We start from the raw sequence: 21,742 nt of genomic DNA on the forward strand, positions 1-21,742 counted from the left end.
TTCAGATTGTGGCAGTTTATTTATTTTCTCTCATATGAATGTCATCCACAACTAAACCACACAGAGTATTCAAATCAATGCACCCTGAAATCTTAGCAAGATGTTGAGGAAGACAATAAATTGTTCACATGAAAAGCTTTAAAAGACAAACTCCTAAACACAAACATTATTCAAAACATTTCAGTACAATTGTTGTACAGTTGTAAAACCAGTAAGTTTTTTCCCCAGTAATTTAATCCAAATGACACAAGGAAGGAGACACTCACATGATAATGTTCTACTCTTGGATTAATGTTTAATTTTTTAAAATATACTCTCAAATTTTAGAGAATATTTGCATAAACCTAAGGAGGATACCCTACTGTAAAATGTAAACTTTTATGTCAGAGTGCAAATACTTTAAAGCCATTTTAAGATAATACAGCGGGTATTACTAGTGAAAAAGAAAATCAATAAAAAAAGGGGGTAAATATTAAAGTCTGTGTGTGTTTGTAGCTTTCAAATTATAAAAAGATAAACATTAAATGCACAACTCCATTTATAAAACCTTGATCTTTAAAGAAAGAGAGGCAGTGACATCTTTGTACCAGTACAGTATTAGTACAGCATGTATTGTGCTAATTGATTTAGCAAGAGAAAAAAAAAAACAATCTGCCAATTTTTCTTATTTAAACTCTAAAATATCTCAAATATTTACTATTAACAGATTTATTCATTGACAATAAATGCTGGACACTGAAATGTACAGCTTCTGGTCACTTTGGATGAAGGAAGTGTGGCTGCAAGAGACTTTCCCACTGAAGCAGTGGAACTTGTGCAGAAAATCACATTAAAAACAGTGATTTCAATTTTTAGTGTTTCACAGAAATTGTTAGTGGCATCATATGTGAGCAGTTCATTAAATTTCACTTCATTGTACAGACAACAAATCTGAAACATAGTGCTGAAATGACTGATTGATGAGTTGATCAACTGAAAATTAATTGACAATTTGATAATCAACAATTTTTGATAACTGACAAATTCAGCAAGCCATAATGAAAAACAGTGGATCCCATTAGATCCCATTTCTAGAAACTGAGGGATTTGCTGCTTTTCTTGCTCTTATATCAGTGTAAATTAAATATCTATTGTTTTTAGAGGTCTGCTCAGAAATAATAAAAAATACAAGCAGTATGAAAACGTACAATGCGCACTTTAATTTAAAAATAATCAATTAATCAGAAATTTAATTAATCTTTAGGTGCAAATGTAGTGAAATGTCAGAACACCTTCCTGCTCAAAGTCTGAAATACTATATTTAATTTGTTTGTTTTATTCTCTGGCTTATTAAACTGAAACACGCTTCTATACTTCTGTCACATTTTATACTTGTTATGTAACATCCAGCCCAAGATGTGCTTTTTATTGCACCTGCTGTACAGTACACACTGACCTGAGGTTCATTCTCAATAATTTGGGATTTTCAAGATAGTAGAAGTAAAAGGTTAACTTCATTTAGAGAACTAAATATACACAAGACTCTATGAAAACTATATAGTTAAAACTATACACATGCTTGTTACTGTTTTTACTAAACTGAAATGTAAATCATGATATTAGAATAATGTGGTTATTTATATCAGTGTAGTGTCTGCTACACTCTGGACAGAATAAGAAAATAGAGCCTTATTAATTGCATAAAAGGTTTAGAGCACCGGTTAAATATTTTAAAAACAAGTATATCAATAAGCAACGTCTAATATGCAAAATAGCATCTGCAGACACACACACATAAAGACACACGCACGCACGCACACGTATCAAACACACAATCATCCTAGTATTCTTGCACTTTTATCAGCTGAGGATGAACATGGAGATTTCAGGCTTTGGTGGTTAATGTGCTTAGAAGTGAAGCCAATACTGACGCTGGACGGGGTTCAGGGGAGGAGGCTTGTGTAGTGTGCTCATGTTAAAACTTCCACTCATTTCTAATAGTTAGTGCTTCATTAAAATAACATTTATGTGCTAAACTCAACGCATGTAACAGAAAAGATCATCTAAGAGGTCTGCTAATATTAGTAATGTGTAAGACTCTATTTTAGAGAAGCAGTCGACTGGTGCATGAGCACAAGTGTAAATGCCACGTGAGGGAAGAAGCTATGCATGATCAACCACACATGTTTAGGGAGACTTGTATGTGCGTGTGGAGACTTTGGGCTACAATGGGCTGAAATTTCACTCTGTCACACACCTGTGCAGGCCAACAGTGGCTTTAACTTAGGCATGACACAGGTTTCCACTGGAGCCACAGGTGGCAGCAATGCCACAGTTCTTCAGGATGGGGTTGAAGTGGGAGTTTGTGCCACCGCTGGGCTCTCTGGGAGGGAAAGGCTTCATGGTGGAGAGGATCAGGGCCAGACAGTCTGCCACGTTTTTGTTCGGGGCACAGGCCAGAGCTGGTGTGCGGCCTATAGAGGGTCACCACGAAAATAATTACGTGACACTGTATACTGAAAGAAGGGGCCACTGTGGAACTGCATCACAAAAAATACAATAATTCCTGCTGACCTTCCTCATCTACAGCCATGACTGCCGCTCCTCTGCTCAGTAACACCTGCACTACAGTCGCCAGGCCTTTCTTCGCTGCAATGTGAAGAGGCCTGCAGGAGAAAGAGAGAGGGGTCCGATGACAGAGGTAAATGTTTCCGAGAAATGCAACCATATTATAGAACATTCTGTATAACTGGGGCCAATGGCAGGCAAGTCATATTTTAAACATGGAAAACTTCTTAACACTCAAACCAGATCGATATGGTCACAATCTCCCCTTCTGTTCCCGAGTTACAGTGTTGAATAATGGCCAGAAAAACATCACAATGCATTTTATTTTTTATACATTTGAAAAAGAAATGGCAGAAAAACACAAAAATCTGTGGCAACTTTGATGAACAGCCCATAGCTCAGATGACAAATGATTAAAAAAATCCCTGAACAAAGACTTTATTTTTTAAAACATTACAAGTTTTTTATCGTAACGTTATGACTTCATTATCAAAATCTCTGTCATACCCGTTCTATTGTTTTTCCAGGTTATAATTCAATGGAGTATTTCGTGTTCACCTGCACTCAGTCAAAATATAACTAGTCTAAATTCTCTGATGGATTACATTTTGATATTTTCAGGCCCCAATCAATTGACGTGCGTATTCTGGATGTGTTGTGTAATCAACACACACAGTAGGTGTGTTTTAATACCAAACTTCATAATCCACACCAGCTGATTTTCTTATGAATACATTCCAATCATTAACTGACCACGTGCACGTGTAGTGGGCATGGGTTCAAGACAACTCACATTTGGAGAGCGCTGTTTGTTGCATTTATGAGGGAGGAGTCGCTGATCTCTCCAAGGATCAACAGGGCACACATCTCATGACCCTGCAGTAAAAACACAATGAAATAAGTCATAATAAGTGATAAAGTGCATACGTTGTATATTGTAGAAACTACTTATAATATAATCAAATCTTTTTGTTAATAATTAATGACTCGCTTAGTGAATTGCACATTGTACAATGTTATAGCACCACATTAAAACTTTCCTACTGTTACGAGCCACTTCAGGTTTTAATAAGGTAATTCAACCTTAACATTTAGTACAATATGACTAACATAACACTTCATTTTGAAACCAAGTTTGATTACATTTCAACCTCAGTTATATTTTATATATTTATTATCTGACAGCTGCAAACATTGTCTGCTGTTACACACATGCAAATGCTATTGTGCCACAGAATGCGTACAGTACATGCAGGTGTATGTGTGTCTGTGTGTGTGTGTGTGTGTGTGTGTGTGTGTGTGACCTTGCTGCAGGCTAAGTGAAGGGCTGTGTTATTATTAACATCCACCAGGGTCAGCTCAGGCTTCGCTTTGTGCAGCAAGAATTCTGAAATGCAGAAAATAAGACATCTTTCACAACAAACAAACCTGGTGTTTTCATGTGGAGTGACTTACTATCAGTGCATCAGGGAAAAAGACTTATGTGGTGTATTAAAGGAAAACATTAGTGAGGACTGTGAGGGTCATAACCACAGTACACGTGATAAAAGAAGTAGCAAGTATTCCTGTGTCACTTAAATCATCACGGATGATTAAGCACTTGAAAAGAAATAACTGTCGGGACGAAATGAAAATGTTCAGACACGATGAGAACACAATCAGGAGCAAATAGAGAGGGAAGATGGATAAAAGAGTGACTCTGAGGACCTCTTGCAGAAATGTCCTCTTCTTGACCTGCGAGTTGTCTTGATGTTTTTTGAGGTTTCCCAGGTGTAGATAAGAATAATAACGTGCACGCTTTAACGGACTGACATTAGGCATTTAATTTCACACACCAACAGCCATGGTCTGTCCGCAGTCAGCAGCAACCATCAGAGCAGAGCAGTCACAGTGGTCCACAGCATTGACCTCTGCTCCCTGGGCCAGGACCAGCTGGAGCCCAGCAACATTTCCTGAATAAGCAGCTGCGTGCAGCGGGGTCCTACAATTACACAACATGCACATAAAACACAGGATGAACAGACAGGTTCACAGCCTCGGAAAATCAATTCAGTTTACTTTGCAGCAAGTTATTGGAAAGATGATACTAAATAAAAGTAGCTATTTTTTTAATCATATAAATGCAAGTCGCACCTACCAAGGTTGAATTTATAAATCCTACAAAAAATGAGTTTTCCTCATTAGCAGACACTTGTGTAGGTAAAATATAAAAGTGGTTGATGTTTATGATTGAGGGAAATACTAGTTTATATTGCTTGTAAGTTTGTGCAACATGTTGCTGTCCTTTTAGGCCTCATGTACATTTAAAGATAGAAAATATTAAATGTTGAATGTGGAATGTTTAAACACATTCCATATTAGGGTTATCAATAGAGTTGAGGTTCAAATAAAATATGTTTTTAATGACTTGATACCGAACATACAATTTTTGTAATGAAACCTGCCAATTATGTGGAAATCCTGGACCAAATGCCCATAAATAGTTAATAATCATCTTGAAAATTATTTAATTGGCAATGTATTATCAGGTTTTATTATCATGTTTTCAAATGTATGCTCACATTTAAAATAAACATAGAATGTTATACATTTACAACTCTACAACTGTAGACTCATCCATACTGCAGTTATTGTTATGAAAAGTAGGGCTCAGCTCAGAGCAGAACCCACCTTCCTTTGGCATCGCAAACATTAACAATTTGAGGTCCAACAGTCTTCACCAGACGTTCGGCAGCAACTTCATGTCCATTAACTCTGCAGGGGAAGAACAGTTACTACATTTTGATGTGACACACTATATCTATTTTTTATGTTTAATAAACAAATCTTTGATGAGCATTTACATTTCTTATGATACTCACAGAGCACAGTGCAATGGGGTGAAATGATTTCCTTCCTGGTTGCTAAAAAGTTTGTTTTCAAGTAAAATGTGTAAACATCCTTCATGCCCTGTAGAGAACAAGAAACAGATGGACAAATGATTATAACAATATTCAAATGTTTGTAAAATTATGGTAATACAGTATCTGACCATGCAAGTGTTTAACAAGATAGGCAAGTGTTGAAACTGAGTGAAAATATTTAGAGACTAAGATAATGCTGTGGATAAAAACCAGAGATGAGAGATTATGTTCATGCTGCTCTGAAAATGTCCATTCATACATGTTTTTTTCATGTTCTAACCGTATACGGGTTCATATTCACTCTGTTAACACAGAATACATCTCTTTTTGTTGAAGTGCATTTGACAGGAATTTGTGTCGTGATGTCTCACCATGGTAAGCAGCCCAGTGGGTGGGCGTGTAGCCTCTGTGGTCCAACATGGAGTCCAGAGGGTCAACCTTCATAGCAGCCTTCAGCAAATTGCTGAGTAGCTCCGTGTGACCGCAGGAGGCTGCAAGGTGCAGCGGGGTCCTTCCCTGAGAGTCTCTACACAGAGCAGAAGCCCCATGTTCCAGCAGAGCAGATACACAGTCCTCACTGCCCAACATGGCCTAAAGAGGGAGGACACAAGATATGATGGGAGAGGAGAAAAACATCTGGAACATCATGGATGCTGTAAAGGGATGCATTTCCCCATTTTCATAATTATAAAGTGTACTTAAAAAAGTGCAAACACACACACACACACACACACACACAGAAAATACACGTACAGCTCTGTGTAATGCGGTGAAGCCCTTTTTGTCTGCAGCATCAGGGTTCGCTCCTTTCTCCAACAGGATGTGGACACAGTCGGTGTGACGTCCCAGAGCTGTCAGCATGAGAGCCGTCCTGCATACAAAACAAGACAAAGAGTTTACCGCTGTAAGGGTTAATGAGTATAATTCTCTGATCATATCGCACTGGAAAAAATTGTCTTGGGTTTGTTTGTTTGATCTGCATACAATGCAATATGAGAAAAAAAGTTTGTTTAGTAAGTCACATTAAACAATCACTTGGTGTAATAATTTCCTTATACACTGTCATCTTGCTTTGTGGCACAATATTATTTGCAATGACTTATATTTTTAGCATTTTGTATCAATACCTAGAAAAGTCAATCTACACACAATGTTCTGTAACTTTTTATTCAGTCAGTTCTGTTAATTGTTTCTTTCTGTCTAATTAGTATCCTTTAAATATCGATTATATAATAGTTTTTTTTTTAACTGAAATGCACAACCTTCTCAAAACAGACTGGAAAAAATAGTCCATTTTATCATATATTATATTCCGTAATGTCAGAATGTGAAAAATAATTACGTCTGCCCTTGTAGAAATTAGCAGTATTGTATTTAAAAGCTAAGCTTGTCTGATGTTCAATCAATACTAACAAATTATAGCATTAAAAAACAAGTGACTCACTGTCCCTGTGTATCTGGACTGTCAACGATGTCGGCACTTTGTTCCCTGTTGACCAGTAAAAGCAGACAGTCCATTTGGCCCTCAGCCGCTGCACATCGGAGAGGAATAAAAGAAAAATACACATAAATATAATAATATATATATAATATAATAAAAGTACAACATATTTTTTTTAAATAATATTTTGACCACACACACACACACACACACACACACACACACACACACACACACACACACCTGCAGCATGAAGAGCGGTCCACTTGCGCTTGTGCTCCTTCAGTGTGTATGAGGCCTGATGTTTCAGCAGCACCTCCACACACGGGGCAAAACCTCTCTGAGCAGCCAGGTGGAGGGCAGTTCGGCCTTCAATGTCCCGCACATCAAGACTCACTAATGTCTCACACAGCAAACGAAGGGCCTCGCAGTGACCGTAATACGCCTGTAGTGTAGGCAGAATGCATGTTAATAGAGTCAGATATATGCACACGTGGCCTTCATTCAAAAGTGATTATGCATATCGTGACGTAAACAGGAGTGGTTTGTGGTGTTTGCACTACTCACAGCTAAGTGCAAAGGACTGACTGGAATATTACTTTCAACCTCTTCTAGACAGTTGAAAGAAATCTCCAGGAGCTGCAAGAGAGTCAGAGGAAAAATAAAGAAAGTTAGATTTAATGTGCAATCGATTAGAAGAAAAATCAAAGTATCTAAATCAAAGACACCACTGACCAGTTCGAGGTGCTGTTTGTTTCCATAAGCTGCAGCATAGTGGACGGCACTGTAACCCTTACTGTTCTTCAGAGTTGGGTTCGCCCCGTTGTCGAGCAAGTAGTCCAAACACCTGAACACACAGAGCCAAAGGAACACTAGGAATCATGCCTGGGTTTTATTCTTCTCTCACAACAAGTAATGAAAGAAAAATATTATTCACTCCCCTTAATATCAAATGACAACACATGAAAGTTTCATTTTAGTGCATCTGATCCTTTTCCTGCAGTGTCAAAATTTTCTAAATAATCAAATCAGTCTAACACAATTCAACATCATCCTATAAAATAAATAATGTCTGATAGTAAAATAAATTTGACTGTGATTTTATCTCTGATTCTGTTCTTATTAACTATTTACTCACACTACATGAAATGTAAAATGATGGATGCAGTTGAGATCATGTGCTTTAAAGTGACCATACACTAACGAGAAAAATACCATGTGTGGCATATAACGGAAAGCACATTTAATTTATAAAGTTAAACTTGATCTACTTTGTGTATATGAGAACAATATGAGACTTACAGAGAGGCCTCTTGTTCCTTTTCCACGCTGTAGTGAGGATCAGAGTTTGTGTTTCCACTAGGGAAAGAAAGAAGGACACAATAAAACGGGTTCGAATGAGGTCGGTCATTATCAGTAAAGAACTGTCCGCAGGATGCTGTGTTGTCTCATAGAAAAATGAATAAAACATAAAGTTGTGTGTGCTCTCTCACCCACAGAAGGTGTGTGAAGCAGCAGTGTAGTGCAGAGGGCTGCAGCCCATCAGATCCAGCTCATTGACCTCGGCACCGGCTCTCACCAGAGAGATCGTGCAGTGGCTGTTCCCGTTGGCTGCAGCATAGTGCAAAGGAGATCTGCCAGGTACAAGAGGGTTCAGCTATGATATCAGGCAACGCAGAAACACAGTTAAATTCTTAGCTCTGGCTATTTAGCGCTGCTTACCTTCCCAAATTATCCTTAATGCCCAGTTCAGCGCCACTATTTAAGATCAGGTTGAGACAGTCAACATTTCTGTCACAAGAAAAGAAAAAAAAAAAAGAGTTAAAATTGTATCAAATCTGTGCCAGACAGCTTATGGAAAGGTTTGATGTTGTGCGTATGATTCAGGCACACTGTTTGCTGCCTTTGTCAGCTGCATATCTCCTGACCAGGCAAAGAGTAGGTATAGATTTTTAGAATTAAAAGTAGTGCTTCACTAAACGACACCACACTTCAAGCTGAGCGACTACAAACAAAATATATCATAATTTCAAATGTTTAACCTATGCAATGGACCAAAAAATAAAGAATATACAAATATCATTTTCCCAACAAAGAAAATATTAATTAAAATATTGACAATATTTAGGCATGGAAAATAATGATCTGAACTGTTTAGATAATGAGCATCACTTTGTAAACAAACATTTATCAATGAGTCAAACTCTTTAATTGTAAATGCTTGTAGACTTTACATTAATGTGTGTGTGTGTGTGTGTGTGTGTGTGTGTGTTCATTCCCTCACCCTCCAGAGGCAGCTGCATGCAGACAGGTCCTCCCTTGGTCATCTAAGATGTTTATATCAAACCCAACTGATGACATTTGAGCCGGCATGATGTTGTAAAACTGACCTAAAGACACACAAGAACACTTTCAGTTTTGTCTGTAAATTAAAACGCAACAAGCAAGAGAATTAATCAGATCTCGATGACTCAAAACAGATTCTCACCATTAGACAGTAACTTTCGACAGCAGTCTGGAAAACCGTAAAGCGCCGCTAGATGTAGTGGAAGCATCCCATGAATCCCCTGTCTTTAGAGAACAAATATTATTTACTTTTGTATGTGCTTAATTGCGAACCTTTTTTCTGCATGAAGGTGGAAATTAAGTGCAAAATAACTGATATTTTCAAAGTTTTTTCTTTGTTAGTAAGCAGATCATTAAAGGATCACTTGTAATAAATAAATCTGTGTGTGCGTGTGGTGGGGTTGTGGGACGGATACTAAATATAGACATTCATTGGTTTATCCAAAGTTCAGTTGGTCAGTGTTATATTACAATTTACTGAGGGGCTGTTTATCATGACTCACATCTTGGGGTGTGCATTTAATTTCAAACACTTAGGAGAGGAGACAAGATGTGACTCTGCAGCCAGGTCTTATTGGTCAGCTCACCTTAAAGTGAGAGCGCGCATTGAGAGACCAGCAACTTAAAGGTGATGTAGTGTAAAAACATCATCAAACAGTCTCAGGTTTGGACTCATCCAAGTGGAGAAACTTACCTGGCCTTGTCAGCACCATTTGTCAGCAGAGTGCTGATCAACAACTCCTGACCATATCTGGCAGCGATGTGAAGAGGAGTGTTTCCATACATATCAACACAGTCGATCTCCCCACCTGTGTGCAAGAGCAGAAGGAAACATAGTGTTAATAGGTGTTAAGTGTTTCAGATGAGGACATGTTGTGATATTTTAAGTCAGACTGTGTTGTGAGGATGCAGTTTTACTGTTTTAACAGGATGCTGCGTAAATATTTTTAAGTTACCATTTTGGATCAGAATCTGGGAGCCTGTGAAGCGTCCATGCATAGCAGCTATATGTAAAGGGCTCTTTCCTTCTTTATTCTGTTAAACAGAGAAAATGGAAACAACATGATTCGTTAAAAAAAGGCTCTGACCAATTATGATCCAATAAGACACAATTTTTTTCCCTCTTTTTGTCCTTTTTAAATCCACAACAACCTCTTTACCTGCATGTTGACATCAGCCCCATTGTTGATTAGCAGCTCGAGACACAGCACCCCACTGGAGGAGGCAGCAGCCAGATGCAGTGGCGTGTTGCCCTGGTAGTTCGGCTGATTGATGTTAGCGCCGCCGTTCACCAGCTCAGTGGCCACGGTGTCCTGGCCTGTGTGACAGGCCATGTGGAGCGCTGTGTTCCCAAAAATGTTGGGTTCATCAGTCTGAGAGGCAGAGGAGGAAAACATGTGAAGAGACGTGATGTGACGGGACTAAAATTAAACCAGGCCTAGGGCTCTGCAGGGTACTATGTTACTGAGACTTAATTTCACATCAGACCATTTCTAACTACAGAATGCAGTGTTTTAGGAGTGTAACTGAGCAGGATGTCCCCTGATATCTTCATTCTCACTTCAAAGCAAAGACAAATTCCAACAAATACCCTATTTGCAGCATCAAGCACATTAAGAGCTACTCTCCTCTACACGATATACAGTACATAAAATAAATGGCAGCTATAATAATTCATTACAATGGAACTTTCCTAACAGTTCTGTGACCTAAACCACTTTACCTCCATCCCCAGCCCCAACAGATATTGGACCACGTCTAACTGCCCACTGGCAGCTGCAGCATGGAGCGGAGTGTAACCACGTTTGTCCTTGCACGTCACATCAGCACTGTGAGACACCAGCAGCTTCATGACCTCCACATGTCCTGAAAGAAGAGCTTAACATTTACTACAAGAATCTGCCATGCTCGCACAAAACAATGCCTACTAGCCTGTAATCTGGAAACTGAAGCACAGTTCATGCACAGGCCAATTTAATATAATATTAATCAGACTTCAACCTCGTTAAGATAAAAAAATAAATAAAAAAAGTCAACAACTAATCAAATTTAAATAGACTGATGTTGTGATAATAAGTCAAACCAGCCATATATTATCATAACTCATCAATCATAATAAAGCTGTATGTCAAGAGCGGTAATTTTTGAGCATGTCTATCTTTGTTTTTTAAGTCAGAAAATATATTTTATCCTAACTTTCAAGTTACAAATTCAGAGCTCGACCAATCAAATAGTCAACCATGCACTGATGTCGCAGCCATCCTCTCAGCATGTAAGCCACAGTTCGACATTTAACTCTTTTAGACACTTGTTTCTCTGTCTAGAATGTGCTTATACTCTCAAAAGTGACAATGTGTTTGTCAATGCCAATAACCTCTGACTTTAACCTTCTGGCCATCTATGGCTGTTTGAGACATTTTTCAGTGGCTTGTTTTGGGGTATTTTTTTTTGTTACTAGTGTGGTGTATGACAAACATTTGTCTGCCTTAAATTCATGTGGGAGAGTTGTTTTCGGACAAATGTCACCATACATTTGTGTCTCTCAGAGGAATGACACCACTTACCGAGGTGTGCAGCCCAGTGGATGGCCTGCCTCTCTTTCTTATCTTTGGCACTCACATTGGCACCTTTGCTCAGGAGCAAGTTCACCATCTGCAGAAACACAATAACTGGATCAACTAGTGTATCTATCAACTCATCTCAATCTACAACAATAGTCCAAAGTTGAGAAAACACACTTGGAACATCTATTCAAACAGGGCTGTGGTTGTATTTTGGCTCCTCAGAGGAATAAATATTGTGTGAAACTAGATTAATATATTATGACAAAAACACATTTTCCCAAAATGCTGTAACATATGCCAGAAACCAAGAAAATGTTCTCCAGACATCATTCACTTCCATAAAGCAGATCTACTTTCAAGCCTTCTTATGCATTGAAATGATAACTATAAACCACAAAGGGATAAATGGTTAAAGATCCCAGACAATCAACTTTACCTCTCCATGGCCGCTGTGTGTCGCATGATGCAGTGGTGTCCTCCCTGACCTGTCAGTAACATCCAGGCTGCAAACATGTGGTATCAGAGCTTGAGCACAGCCTGTAGCCCAGTTTGCAGCTGCCATGTGCAAAGGTGTATGCCAGAATTTATCCCTTGTGTTGACCTCTGCTTTGTGCTTTAGTAGCAGCTCCACAGCCCTCTGAGAGAAAAACACAAATTTCCTTGAAGATGCAAATTAAATATTAAGATCTGGTGGTCAAGTCCTAAGATATGACTTTTTTTTAAACTCTCCTTTTTTGTTTTTTGAAAATAGGAACATACTTCATTTCGTGACGCAGCGGCTCGATGTAAAGGAGTCAGCAAACCCTGGTCCTTCGTGTTGACATTTGCATCTGTAACCCAGTGCAAAAGCAAAGTTAGGCTAATTAGGAGTGTTTTTTGCTATGTTTTAGTTCTTCTGTCTAGGATTAACTCATTGCATTCATCAATAGCATGCATTTCACAGTAAAATAAATACTTTTTCCTACCTGAAGTAATAAGTAGGTCCATAATGTGGACATCTCCCAGATAAGCAGCAGCATGAAGTGGTGTGCTTTGTTCTTGGTCCTGAGAGGAAAAAAAACATCAAACAGGGCAACATGCAGCAAACATATTTTTTATTTAATCTTACCAGATTATCCTGTATTATATTATTATTTTGTTATATTCTGATTCCAAAGGTTCGAACAATATGCAAATTCAACTTTCTTTAGATTCTTCCTCTAAATGTTCAAATGAAACATTTGATCTAATTCACATTTTGCACAGCTGAACCATTTGAACAAGCATAATGTATGCAAATTTGATGAGATATAGAGTATCAAAAACATCATGACTGCTGAGTAATGTGGGATAATATTACCAGTGAATTGACATCTTCTTCCTGGTTCAACAAAAATGTCACTTCTTCTGTGTTTCGGCTGAATATAGCCTGGACCAATGGAGACTGAAATAGAGATTTGACATGCAAAACAGATTAAGAACATGACAAAATACATAGTAAAATTACATTAAAACTGGATTCATTTCATTGTGCTTTGTCAGACAATAGAAGCAGTGAATTACAGAAGCAGTAATAAAGCGCAATCTTTCATCAGAATAATCATCTGGATCACAGATACTCATAAAAACTTTGCTGAGATGCTGAAATTCCAATTAATTCTGAGTAAAGACAAGAGTGAGTAACAATCTTCTATTTGGGCATTTACAGTAATAATACGGATGATTAAACTGACTTGAGCAAATTATTTTAATTGGAATGATGCAATCTGCTTCAGTGAAGTTAAGGCCATCAGGTGGAGACATGTTTTATTGTACTGGCATTTAAGTGACTGGGAAAAAGACTTTCCAAATTCCATGCGATACTTTTAGTGGATGTGAAGGGTTATTTTGGTTCTAGGGGCGAGAGCCAGATCCTATTCATCAAGATCTGTCTTCCACAGATAGCAGGAAGCAAACGTAGGTATGTAGTAAATAAATATGGATCCATTTAAAGGCCGATGTTTAAAATGCTGCTATGTTGGCAGAGTTTGGACCCCATTTAACAGGGACAAAGATTACCCTAATGACAAGATCCTGGTGTATAACTAAGTCCTAATATCAAATTCTGTAGCAAACGAACGTGCAAATTATCATGCAAACTGAAACGTGTGGTCCAATGTTATATGACAGGAAATGTGTGACATTAAAAAGCCTTGTAGCAAACTTTGCTCGACATGTCGCTACCATGACTAGCCAGCTGTTTGCAGTGTTAGTGGGGAGTCCTGTTGGTTATCTAACGTTGAGTTAGACAACAGCAGAAGCTTTATTTACTACCTGGTCCTTGATATTTCTTAACTCCATGTCCCAGTCACTCTGGAAGATCCTTCATTGAAACAGACTGAGTGTTTGACTGGCTACATGTCCCTCAGCAGCAGCTAGTTAGCCTAGCTTTAGCTTAGTTAGCTACTATCTGTGATGTGTGACGTGTACACCACAGCTGCCAGAATATCGCGAGAGAAGTCAAAGAAGGTGGGTAAAGTTTGGTCAGGTACTTCAACTAGACTTATTGTTCTTTTTTAAATATTATCATGGGTTTATTTAGTTTTGATTTTTGTTAAACAAATGTTCACAAAATGTCATCATCATAAATGTAAAAACTGTAAAATAAGCAACGCGCTTTGTATTAATTCATACAAAAAATTTATACAAAAAAGAACCCGGGCTCGACTGGATAAGTTATGGTCCTGGTGAGAATGGATGAATGAATGAATGAATGAATGAATGAATGAATAAATGACTATTAGGATAAATATTACATTTACTTACAAATTTACATACAAATTTGAGGTACTACACTTTCCATTTTATGCTGTTTTACACTTCAACTCCTCAACAGTCTTTTTACTGCACTACATACATGTAACAACTTGTGTCACTACTTACTTTTAAGATAGAGTTTTTACATTCAAAATATATGAAGAGCTTATAAAATGAAATGCCTTTTTCAGTGGTTAGATCCAACACGATTAGCTCTGGTTTATCCTGACCAGCAGTGCGCCTGACAGCCTTATCCCAGGGTTGGATCATTCAGATCTATCGCCCAATCAGAACAGTTCAAGATCAATGCACATGCGCAGTGCATCCTGAACATGCAGATACGACTTTGCCAGAATTTAGCTCGTTAACATGCTACTTAGCTAACACATTTATACACATGGTTTCAGTTTAAAAGCGGCTTTAATCGAGAAAACACAGGCTGTTATTTTAACTTCTCATACCGTATACCAAGGTAAGGACGTTTTCTTACTCGATGGCAGATCCGACCTGATAGCTAACATATCATGGAAACTCGTTAGCTTGTAATAGTAACAGTGCACTGACAATGTTGATGTTGGCGCACAAATGTTTTCATTATCGACAGGATTTGAAGGTGTTGGTCAAGGCTGCTCTGGGTTATACTCATCTAACTTACACCAGCAATGAGCGCGTAGGCTTTGATTGTTTTCAGCTGTAGCCACTGGACAAGTTACCATGTCGAGAGGTCAAGCGTTGGTTTCTGGTTTAAGTTGTGATTACAGCCTTACTACTACTCACTACTTACTCTGGGAGTTTGTAAACTTCATTTACACGATTTCAGCATTACAAGGATGAGCTGTAATTAGTGTGTTGCACAGTAATTGAGATGTTAATTCAGATGTCAAAGCTGTAAATCAGATCATCGTCCTGAAGTCCTTAGGTGACACCTTTACTGTAATGTGCTAGATCTTGAGAAATGTTGGCTTTCTCAGCTGCTGGTAGGATAGGCGTACTTATTGTCAGAGCAGTTGCTATGGTAATATTCTTCCTTGCTAAGAGCATCTCATTATCATAGTTCACAAGCAGAATGGGGGTCTCTGGAGTAATGTCACCAACTTGTAAAGTACTTGAAGAAGGAAAAGCATCCTCAAGAGTAATTTTTAAAAAAAAGTTTGATTGTTTTAATAATTTTTAAAAGCTAAAATGTGACGATTTACTGTTTTTCTTTGTCATGTATGATAGTAAATTGAATATCTATACGCTTTGCATTGTTTTTAAACAATTCATAGACTAACCAATTAATTGAGAAAACAATCAGCAACAAGGTGTAATTGCAGTATTAAGGACACTATGTTGTCTGCAAGTGTTGCTGGAGTTTTGAGCTTTTCTTACTTCATGCACCTTGAAAGTAAGTGGTACTGTGTTGGAAACTCACTCTGCAGGAGAAGGATAGCTGACTGTCAAAGCCTACATAAACCAAATCTTCTCCTGTGTACATTTGTCAGTGGAGTTTAAGGTGTTAGTTGCTGAAATCTACTCACTACCTATGGCGAGTAATGAATACAGTAAATGTTAAGCAAGAGAAATCTTTTTTCACAGTCGTGTTTGTTGCAAAATGTAATGTAACTTATGTACATGCCAAATTATGTAATACACATTTATTTGCAACCACCTCTCAAATACCTTGAATCTGCCTATATGTGAATTATTAACATTAATAGTTCAGTTAGCAATGCTGTGAGTGACGTGTGGGCATGTTCTTGATTAGCCAGTTTTTGCGAGTGCCAAGTTCTCAAACATGGAGTTTCCTGGATAGACAGCATCAGAGACAACTCATTGTTTAACTTTCATAGCAGCTGATTGTCCGTTGTGTTGAACAGAGCTGTGTTGGTCCTGGACATGAAATTTTTGATATTTCTTGCCGCTCCTGAGTCCTCGTGAAAATAGTGAGAATGACTTGTTCTGCAAGTCAAATGTTACATTAGAAATTGCAGCTGAGTAACATTAGGACTAGAAACACCTTGGTTCATGCTTAACATTTCAAAAACAGTTTTCTTTTATGTTTGCCATCACTGTGTTGAGATTCTTTTCTTTCATGGAGTATAAAAGCCTGTAAGGGTGTAACATTAGACACCATTAGTCAGTTTGGGAGTTGTCATAGATGTACAGTTGTGATTGTAAAATCTGTTCTGTGCTGATTAGGCCCCGATGGGGTTCATTGGGGCAAGGTGAATGGATGACTAATGTTTTTATTAGGCTTACCATTTTCAAATTTAGATCCAGAACATTGACCAGTCCAGCTTTTCAAACATTCATAAAATCAAAACAAATCATGTGGTTGAATACATAAACTGATGTTTTCTAATGAACGTCGTATTGGTGCTGTTATTAGAATATTATATGGATTCAATTTGATGAAATTCATTGCTACTGCAAGACTTTGTCAGAGTCTAACTCTTTATCACCACATACACGTGGTTGCCTATGGAATTTGACAAGATTAGTGCTGACACATTAAAAGATAGTTACACAACCAAGGACTGGAGTCCAGGTCACATTGAGCCCAGTAAGAAACTAAAAGTAAAGCTACTGTAAGTTGATCAAAAACAGGAGCTACTTCAAATTGCTGTGTCTGTTTTGTGCGGGAAAAAGAAAAGATAAAGTATGTACATCTATAGCTCCAATCAGATGCTGGGACAGAGGAAGTCAGATGAAAAACAAAGTTAATACCTGCACACTGAAATCTAGACAAATTTTTGTCAGTAAACATACTCAGAAACATGATTAGACATGTGTCTTACATGACTTATGATCAGAAACATCAATGTAAGATCACAGCCACTGTCCCCCGAAAGGATGTCATTCTTTCATGCCTGGTTAGTGAGATTATACAAGGGAGACGTAAACCTTCATGGTTCTGTATGAGAGCATGCTGGGTGGTCGTTGAGAGATTTAGGAGAATTGCTTGGACTTGTTTTAGTTTGAGAAAAATGACTGGAGCAAAGCGATGCACCTGAACTGCTCTCCATCGTCATGTGTGGCTGCAAAAATGTCAATTGTATTAAAACTATCTGGATAATTTGTACTGGTTTATGATTATAAATGGTTTGTTATTGATCATCTCTTCTATGGTGACCTGACACATGTGGTGGTGTCAGAAATCATTTCAAACCTCGTTTTGTAGTCTTTATGTAGTCTTGCTGCTCACTGTGCCCACATGAGGACACATGACAAATGGGCCAGTGTCTCAAGTGATGCAGAAAATTGAAACGTCCCGCAGCCGCAGTAATGAGTAACTGTCAGCGGCCAGATCCTGTAATTTCATAAGGCCCATGCTCAAAATTTACTGTTAAATCTGGCCCATTTGTAAAATTAATTTTTAGCATTTTTTCTTTTTTCTTTTTTTCTTTTTATTTTTGAGTAATCATTTGATTTGATTTGATTTGATTTGATTTGATTTGATTTGATTTATTTATTTATTTATTTATTTTTAAGAAGGTGCAAAATTGGAGGATAAATGTGTGTAAACAGAGTGTTTAAACAGCCCCTAGGAGAGAAAGAACAAGTAAGTTCCTTATTTTGGTAGTCTTATCAGAAAGGGCCAGTTATTCTCCAGAGCAGTAAACTTCATGACCTATGGAAAGGTTGATTCAATTTAACATGATATTTCTGGGGCATTTGTATTAGACACTACACACATTTTGCTGGCAACTAATATATTACTCAAATTGTAATATTTTTAAATTCATTGGTGCTACTGCGGAAAGTGCCAAAGAACCTGTCACTTTGATGATGGTAATTACTCACATGTTCAGCCAGAGGAAGTTGCACTCTGATGGAAACCTTGACTGTCTGGGAACGCTGCCCAGTCTGCTGTCTCAGCCTGACTTTTGCCTCATATGACCAGAGGCGTCATGTGGTTTCAGAGCAGCCTCCACTCCTTGTCAGAGAGCACCAGTTTTACACGGTTGTGAGCCGAAGATTAGAGGAAGGATGGATGTGGTGGAAGTGAAACTGCAACGCCAATGGTCAACTCGTTTCCTATTAAAAGTTTTCAACAATGTAGTGTCCTTTCGCACACTGTTAAAGTTGCCTAGTCATTTTTATGACTTGTGATTTTTAATGTTTTTGTTTTTTTTTAATAAAGGGGGAACAAAATATTGCACAGTCATGTCTCACGTTGATGTTACTCATTCTTATGTGTGAGAAAACCTGAAATTAGTTTGTTTGGCAACGTACTGAAAGTTAATTTTAGAGACCAAAGCATCACTAATGCAGCATGACATTTACCGTTTCACCCTCAACAGTCATGGGTTTGTAGGTTGCTAGGTTATGTAACTGCTGTTGTCTTTTTGCAGGGAGGCTGATATCCATCCCTCAAATATCCCAGGGATCCCTCAGCCAGCCCTGATGAAGGCCGTGCAAGACGGAGACCTCCTCGAAGGTAACTGCTTAAGAAAACAGACACATGACCATTGCCGTATAAACACACCCTGCTATGTTCTCCAACATTAAACTCCCCGGGCGTTTGGTTAAGGCTGCGGTATATGATCAGTGCCAGTGTGCATGCTGACAGGAGTGGTTAAAACAATATTTCACAACAATACATTTTAACTTGCAGCACCACAGTTTAACTTTTGGAAACTCATACTCTCGCTAACTATCTACAAAAAGAAATATATATTTTCTTTATTTCTAATGCTGGAATATGTTTGGTTTAATCATTTTGTTGGAGTTATTTAAGAGTCTGAATGCTGTTAATTCTCTTAGTTTCTTCTATGAACTTAACTGCTGCTTGCGTGATGCTGCGTGATTCATTGAAGGGGGAAAGGGCAGGTCACACTATTATTTATGCCATGGGCAGTTTTGTTGACAATCCCAAGCACTGTCTTTACTTCTCTCTCTTGGCGGGTCACTTTTAGAAACATGATGTCAGAAGGTCATTGTGACATCTAATGAAAAAAAAAAAAAAAGACTGGGTCATATAAAAGCAGAGACATTGTGAGGGAACAGTGGACTTTGGGACCAGCAGTGAGTTGGAGATGAAGGGAGGAAAGAATGAAAAGTCCAACCTCAGTGAGTAGTACGCAACTTATACAGGTTAAAATGAAAGGAATTGTAGTTATATATTTGTCATAAATGTTAAACAGTAATTACAGATCATAGAATTGCTTTTATGTTAGATTTTAGTTTGTGTTTATATTCACTGATCTTTTGAACGTAATCCCGTCATTGTGTTCTCAGTCAACGGGTTCAAGATTTTAATAATGTGGTTCTAGTTACATGTTATTATTGACCAACTACATACATGTAAATTAAAGTCTTACACTAAATCACTTATGTAGCAGTTGAAATTGAGATTGTATGAAAGTGATTTAAGATTATCAGTGCTGAGATTTTTTTTTTTTTTCACTGTCTAGTGACTAGACGGTGAAAAAAAAAAGATCTCAGTTTGTGCCAGTGTAGTGACTAGACTCTATCCATTACACTGGCACAAACTGCTTAATCTTGAAGTGCATGCAGCTTCTTTAATAAAGCTCCTGGACCTCAGAAATATATATTTTCTTTATTTCTAATGCTGGAATATGTTTGGTTTAATCATTTTGTTGGAGTTATTTAAGAGTCTGAATGCTGTTAATTCTCTTAGTTTCTTCTATGAACTTAACTGCTGCTTGCGTGATGCTGCGTGATTCATTGAAGGGGGAAAGGGCAGGTCACACTATTATTTATGCCATGGGCAGTTTTGTTGACAATCCCAAGCACTGTCTTTACTTCTCTCTCTTGGCGGGTCACTTTTATTATTATGCAGTGTTAAGAAGTGTTTGCGTTTAACTACCGTATATGAATTTATTAAAATCAGTTAGACTTAGTTTGGTTTTGAAAACCAACAATATTTGCAACGGTTCAAGTCTCTCCACACACAGAATCTCTCGAAATGAATCTTTATTAATTAGATGATCTCAGTATTTCATGAAGCCAATTATGTATTTTGCATCTGGGTTTTTCCGGGTTTGCTCATCGAGGTGTCAGTACATTGCAGGTGACAGGTAAGACTACACAGTGATTAGGCAACATCTCCAAATCTCTGCAAATAAGCTATTGTGGGAAGTCCCATGACAATGAAGTTCAAAACTACAAGAATGAGCTCCAGGTTTTAAAAATAGCAGCAGAGTTACTGACACGGGTTTGGTAGATATAAAGCATGGAAACATGTGGAAACAGCTGGTGGAAAGATGCATCTTTCGTATGTATTTTATCTTATCACGAACTAACCCCTTTTTCTTCTTCTGTGGTTTTGTTAGAGGACTCCCCGCAGGAGAATGGAGTACAGACAAACCAGTACAGCTCCATCTCTCCTCCTGCCTCACCTGAGATCCAGGAAGAACCGTTCTCCACGTACTTTGAAGACAAGGTGCCCATTCCTGAAGGTGGCAACCAGGTACTGACGGCAACTGTTTGATGTTTTATAAGCAGCAAAGTGCTCTTGTTGGGCAATTAATCAGAATTTGTTAGATATTAGACAGCAAAAATATTTTAATTTAATCTATAAGATATGTTAATATTATTGAAATTACAACAGTGGTTTCTTTCCAGATATTCAGTTTCCGAAAACTCTGGGCCTTCACTGGACCAGGGTTTTTGATGAGCATTGCTTACTTGGATCCAGGGAACATCGAGTCCGACCTGCAGTCTGGAGCTAAAGCCGGCTTTAAGGTGACATATACAAACATGACTGCTGCCACGGCTCCCCCTTTTTATGAAAGTTATTTTACTTTGAAGACAAATGGTTTTCATATTTTTTTCTGTCTCTTGTTTTTATACTCAACAAAGCATCAATACCATCATTATCAGTGTTAGTGCTCAACAGCACCAGCATTGTTTTCTGAAAAAGAAATACCAGTCTTCTGTCGTAATATCCGAAATGAACAAGACTTTACACAGGCTGTTATTTGGCGGTCTGCCCAAATAAAACTCCTCATACAAAGTTGAAGCAATTTGTGCTGATTTTGTCGTTCTTCCTCAGCTCCTATGGGTGCTCCTCTTAGCCACCATCATTGGGCTGCTGTTGCAGAGGTTAGCTGCACGCCTCGGGGTCGTCACAGGGATGCACCTGGCTGAAGTCTGCAACCGCCAGTATCCCGCCGTGAGCATTCCCGTCTCTCATTACACATTTAACTTCCTCTTTC

General features: G+C 38.1%; 2 protein-coding genes across 4 annotated transcripts in view; one reads left to right on the forward strand and one right to left on the reverse strand.

The window, feature by feature from the left end:
* ankrd52b (ankyrin repeat domain 52b) lies at positions 1-14,253 on the reverse strand. Its single transcript, XM_023423685.2, has 28 exons — positions 14,094-14,253; positions 13,141-13,224; positions 12,767-12,845; positions 12,561-12,631; positions 12,238-12,438; positions 11,802-11,889; positions 10,961-11,103; positions 10,398-10,610; positions 10,194-10,272; positions 9,932-10,046; positions 9,380-9,462; positions 9,176-9,281; positions 8,614-8,682; positions 8,385-8,525; positions 8,194-8,250; positions 7,627-7,738; positions 7,459-7,530; positions 7,135-7,336; positions 6,895-6,982; positions 6,204-6,321; positions 5,822-6,041; positions 5,409-5,496; positions 5,218-5,301; positions 4,383-4,528; positions 3,852-3,934; positions 3,341-3,423; positions 2,554-2,645; positions 1-2,453 (listed from the first exon to the last, which is right to left on the reverse strand). The coding sequence occupies exons 1-28, from the start codon at positions 14,118-14,120 to the stop codon at positions 2,263-2,265; spliced, it is 3,135 nt and encodes a 1,044-aa protein (XP_023279453.1). The 5' UTR covers positions 14,121-14,253; the 3' UTR covers positions 1-2,262.
* The window catches only part of LOC111667736 (natural resistance-associated macrophage protein 2-like), a 20,748-nt gene continuing 12,612 nt past the window's right edge, over positions 13,607-21,742 (forward strand). Inside the window, exons 1-5 of one of the 3 annotated variants that reach the window (XM_087178597.1) lie at positions 13,607-13,740; positions 18,914-18,999; positions 20,858-20,994; positions 21,150-21,269; positions 21,580-21,699. In XM_087178597.1, the coding sequence (XP_087034723.1) occupies positions 18,966-18,999; positions 20,858-20,994; positions 21,150-21,269; positions 21,580-21,699 (411 nt within the window). In that variant the 5' untranslated portion in view covers positions 13,607-13,740; positions 18,914-18,965. Of the gene's footprint in view, positions 13,741-14,900; positions 15,049-18,913; positions 19,000-19,530; positions 19,632-20,857; positions 20,995-21,149; positions 21,270-21,579; positions 21,700-21,742 lie in introns of those variants that run through there. The other 2 variants (XM_023423505.2, XM_023423506.2) reach the window with 2 other exon arrangements.

The sequence above is a fragment of the Seriola lalandi genome, unplaced genomic scaffold (assembly GCF_002814215.2).
Source record: "Seriola lalandi dorsalis isolate HSWRI2012SDOR001 ecotype SW California unplaced genomic scaffold, Sedor1 jcf7180002054692, whole genome shotgun sequence".
Taxonomy (NCBI): domain Eukaryota; kingdom Metazoa; phylum Chordata; class Actinopteri; order Carangiformes; family Carangidae; genus Seriola; species Seriola lalandi.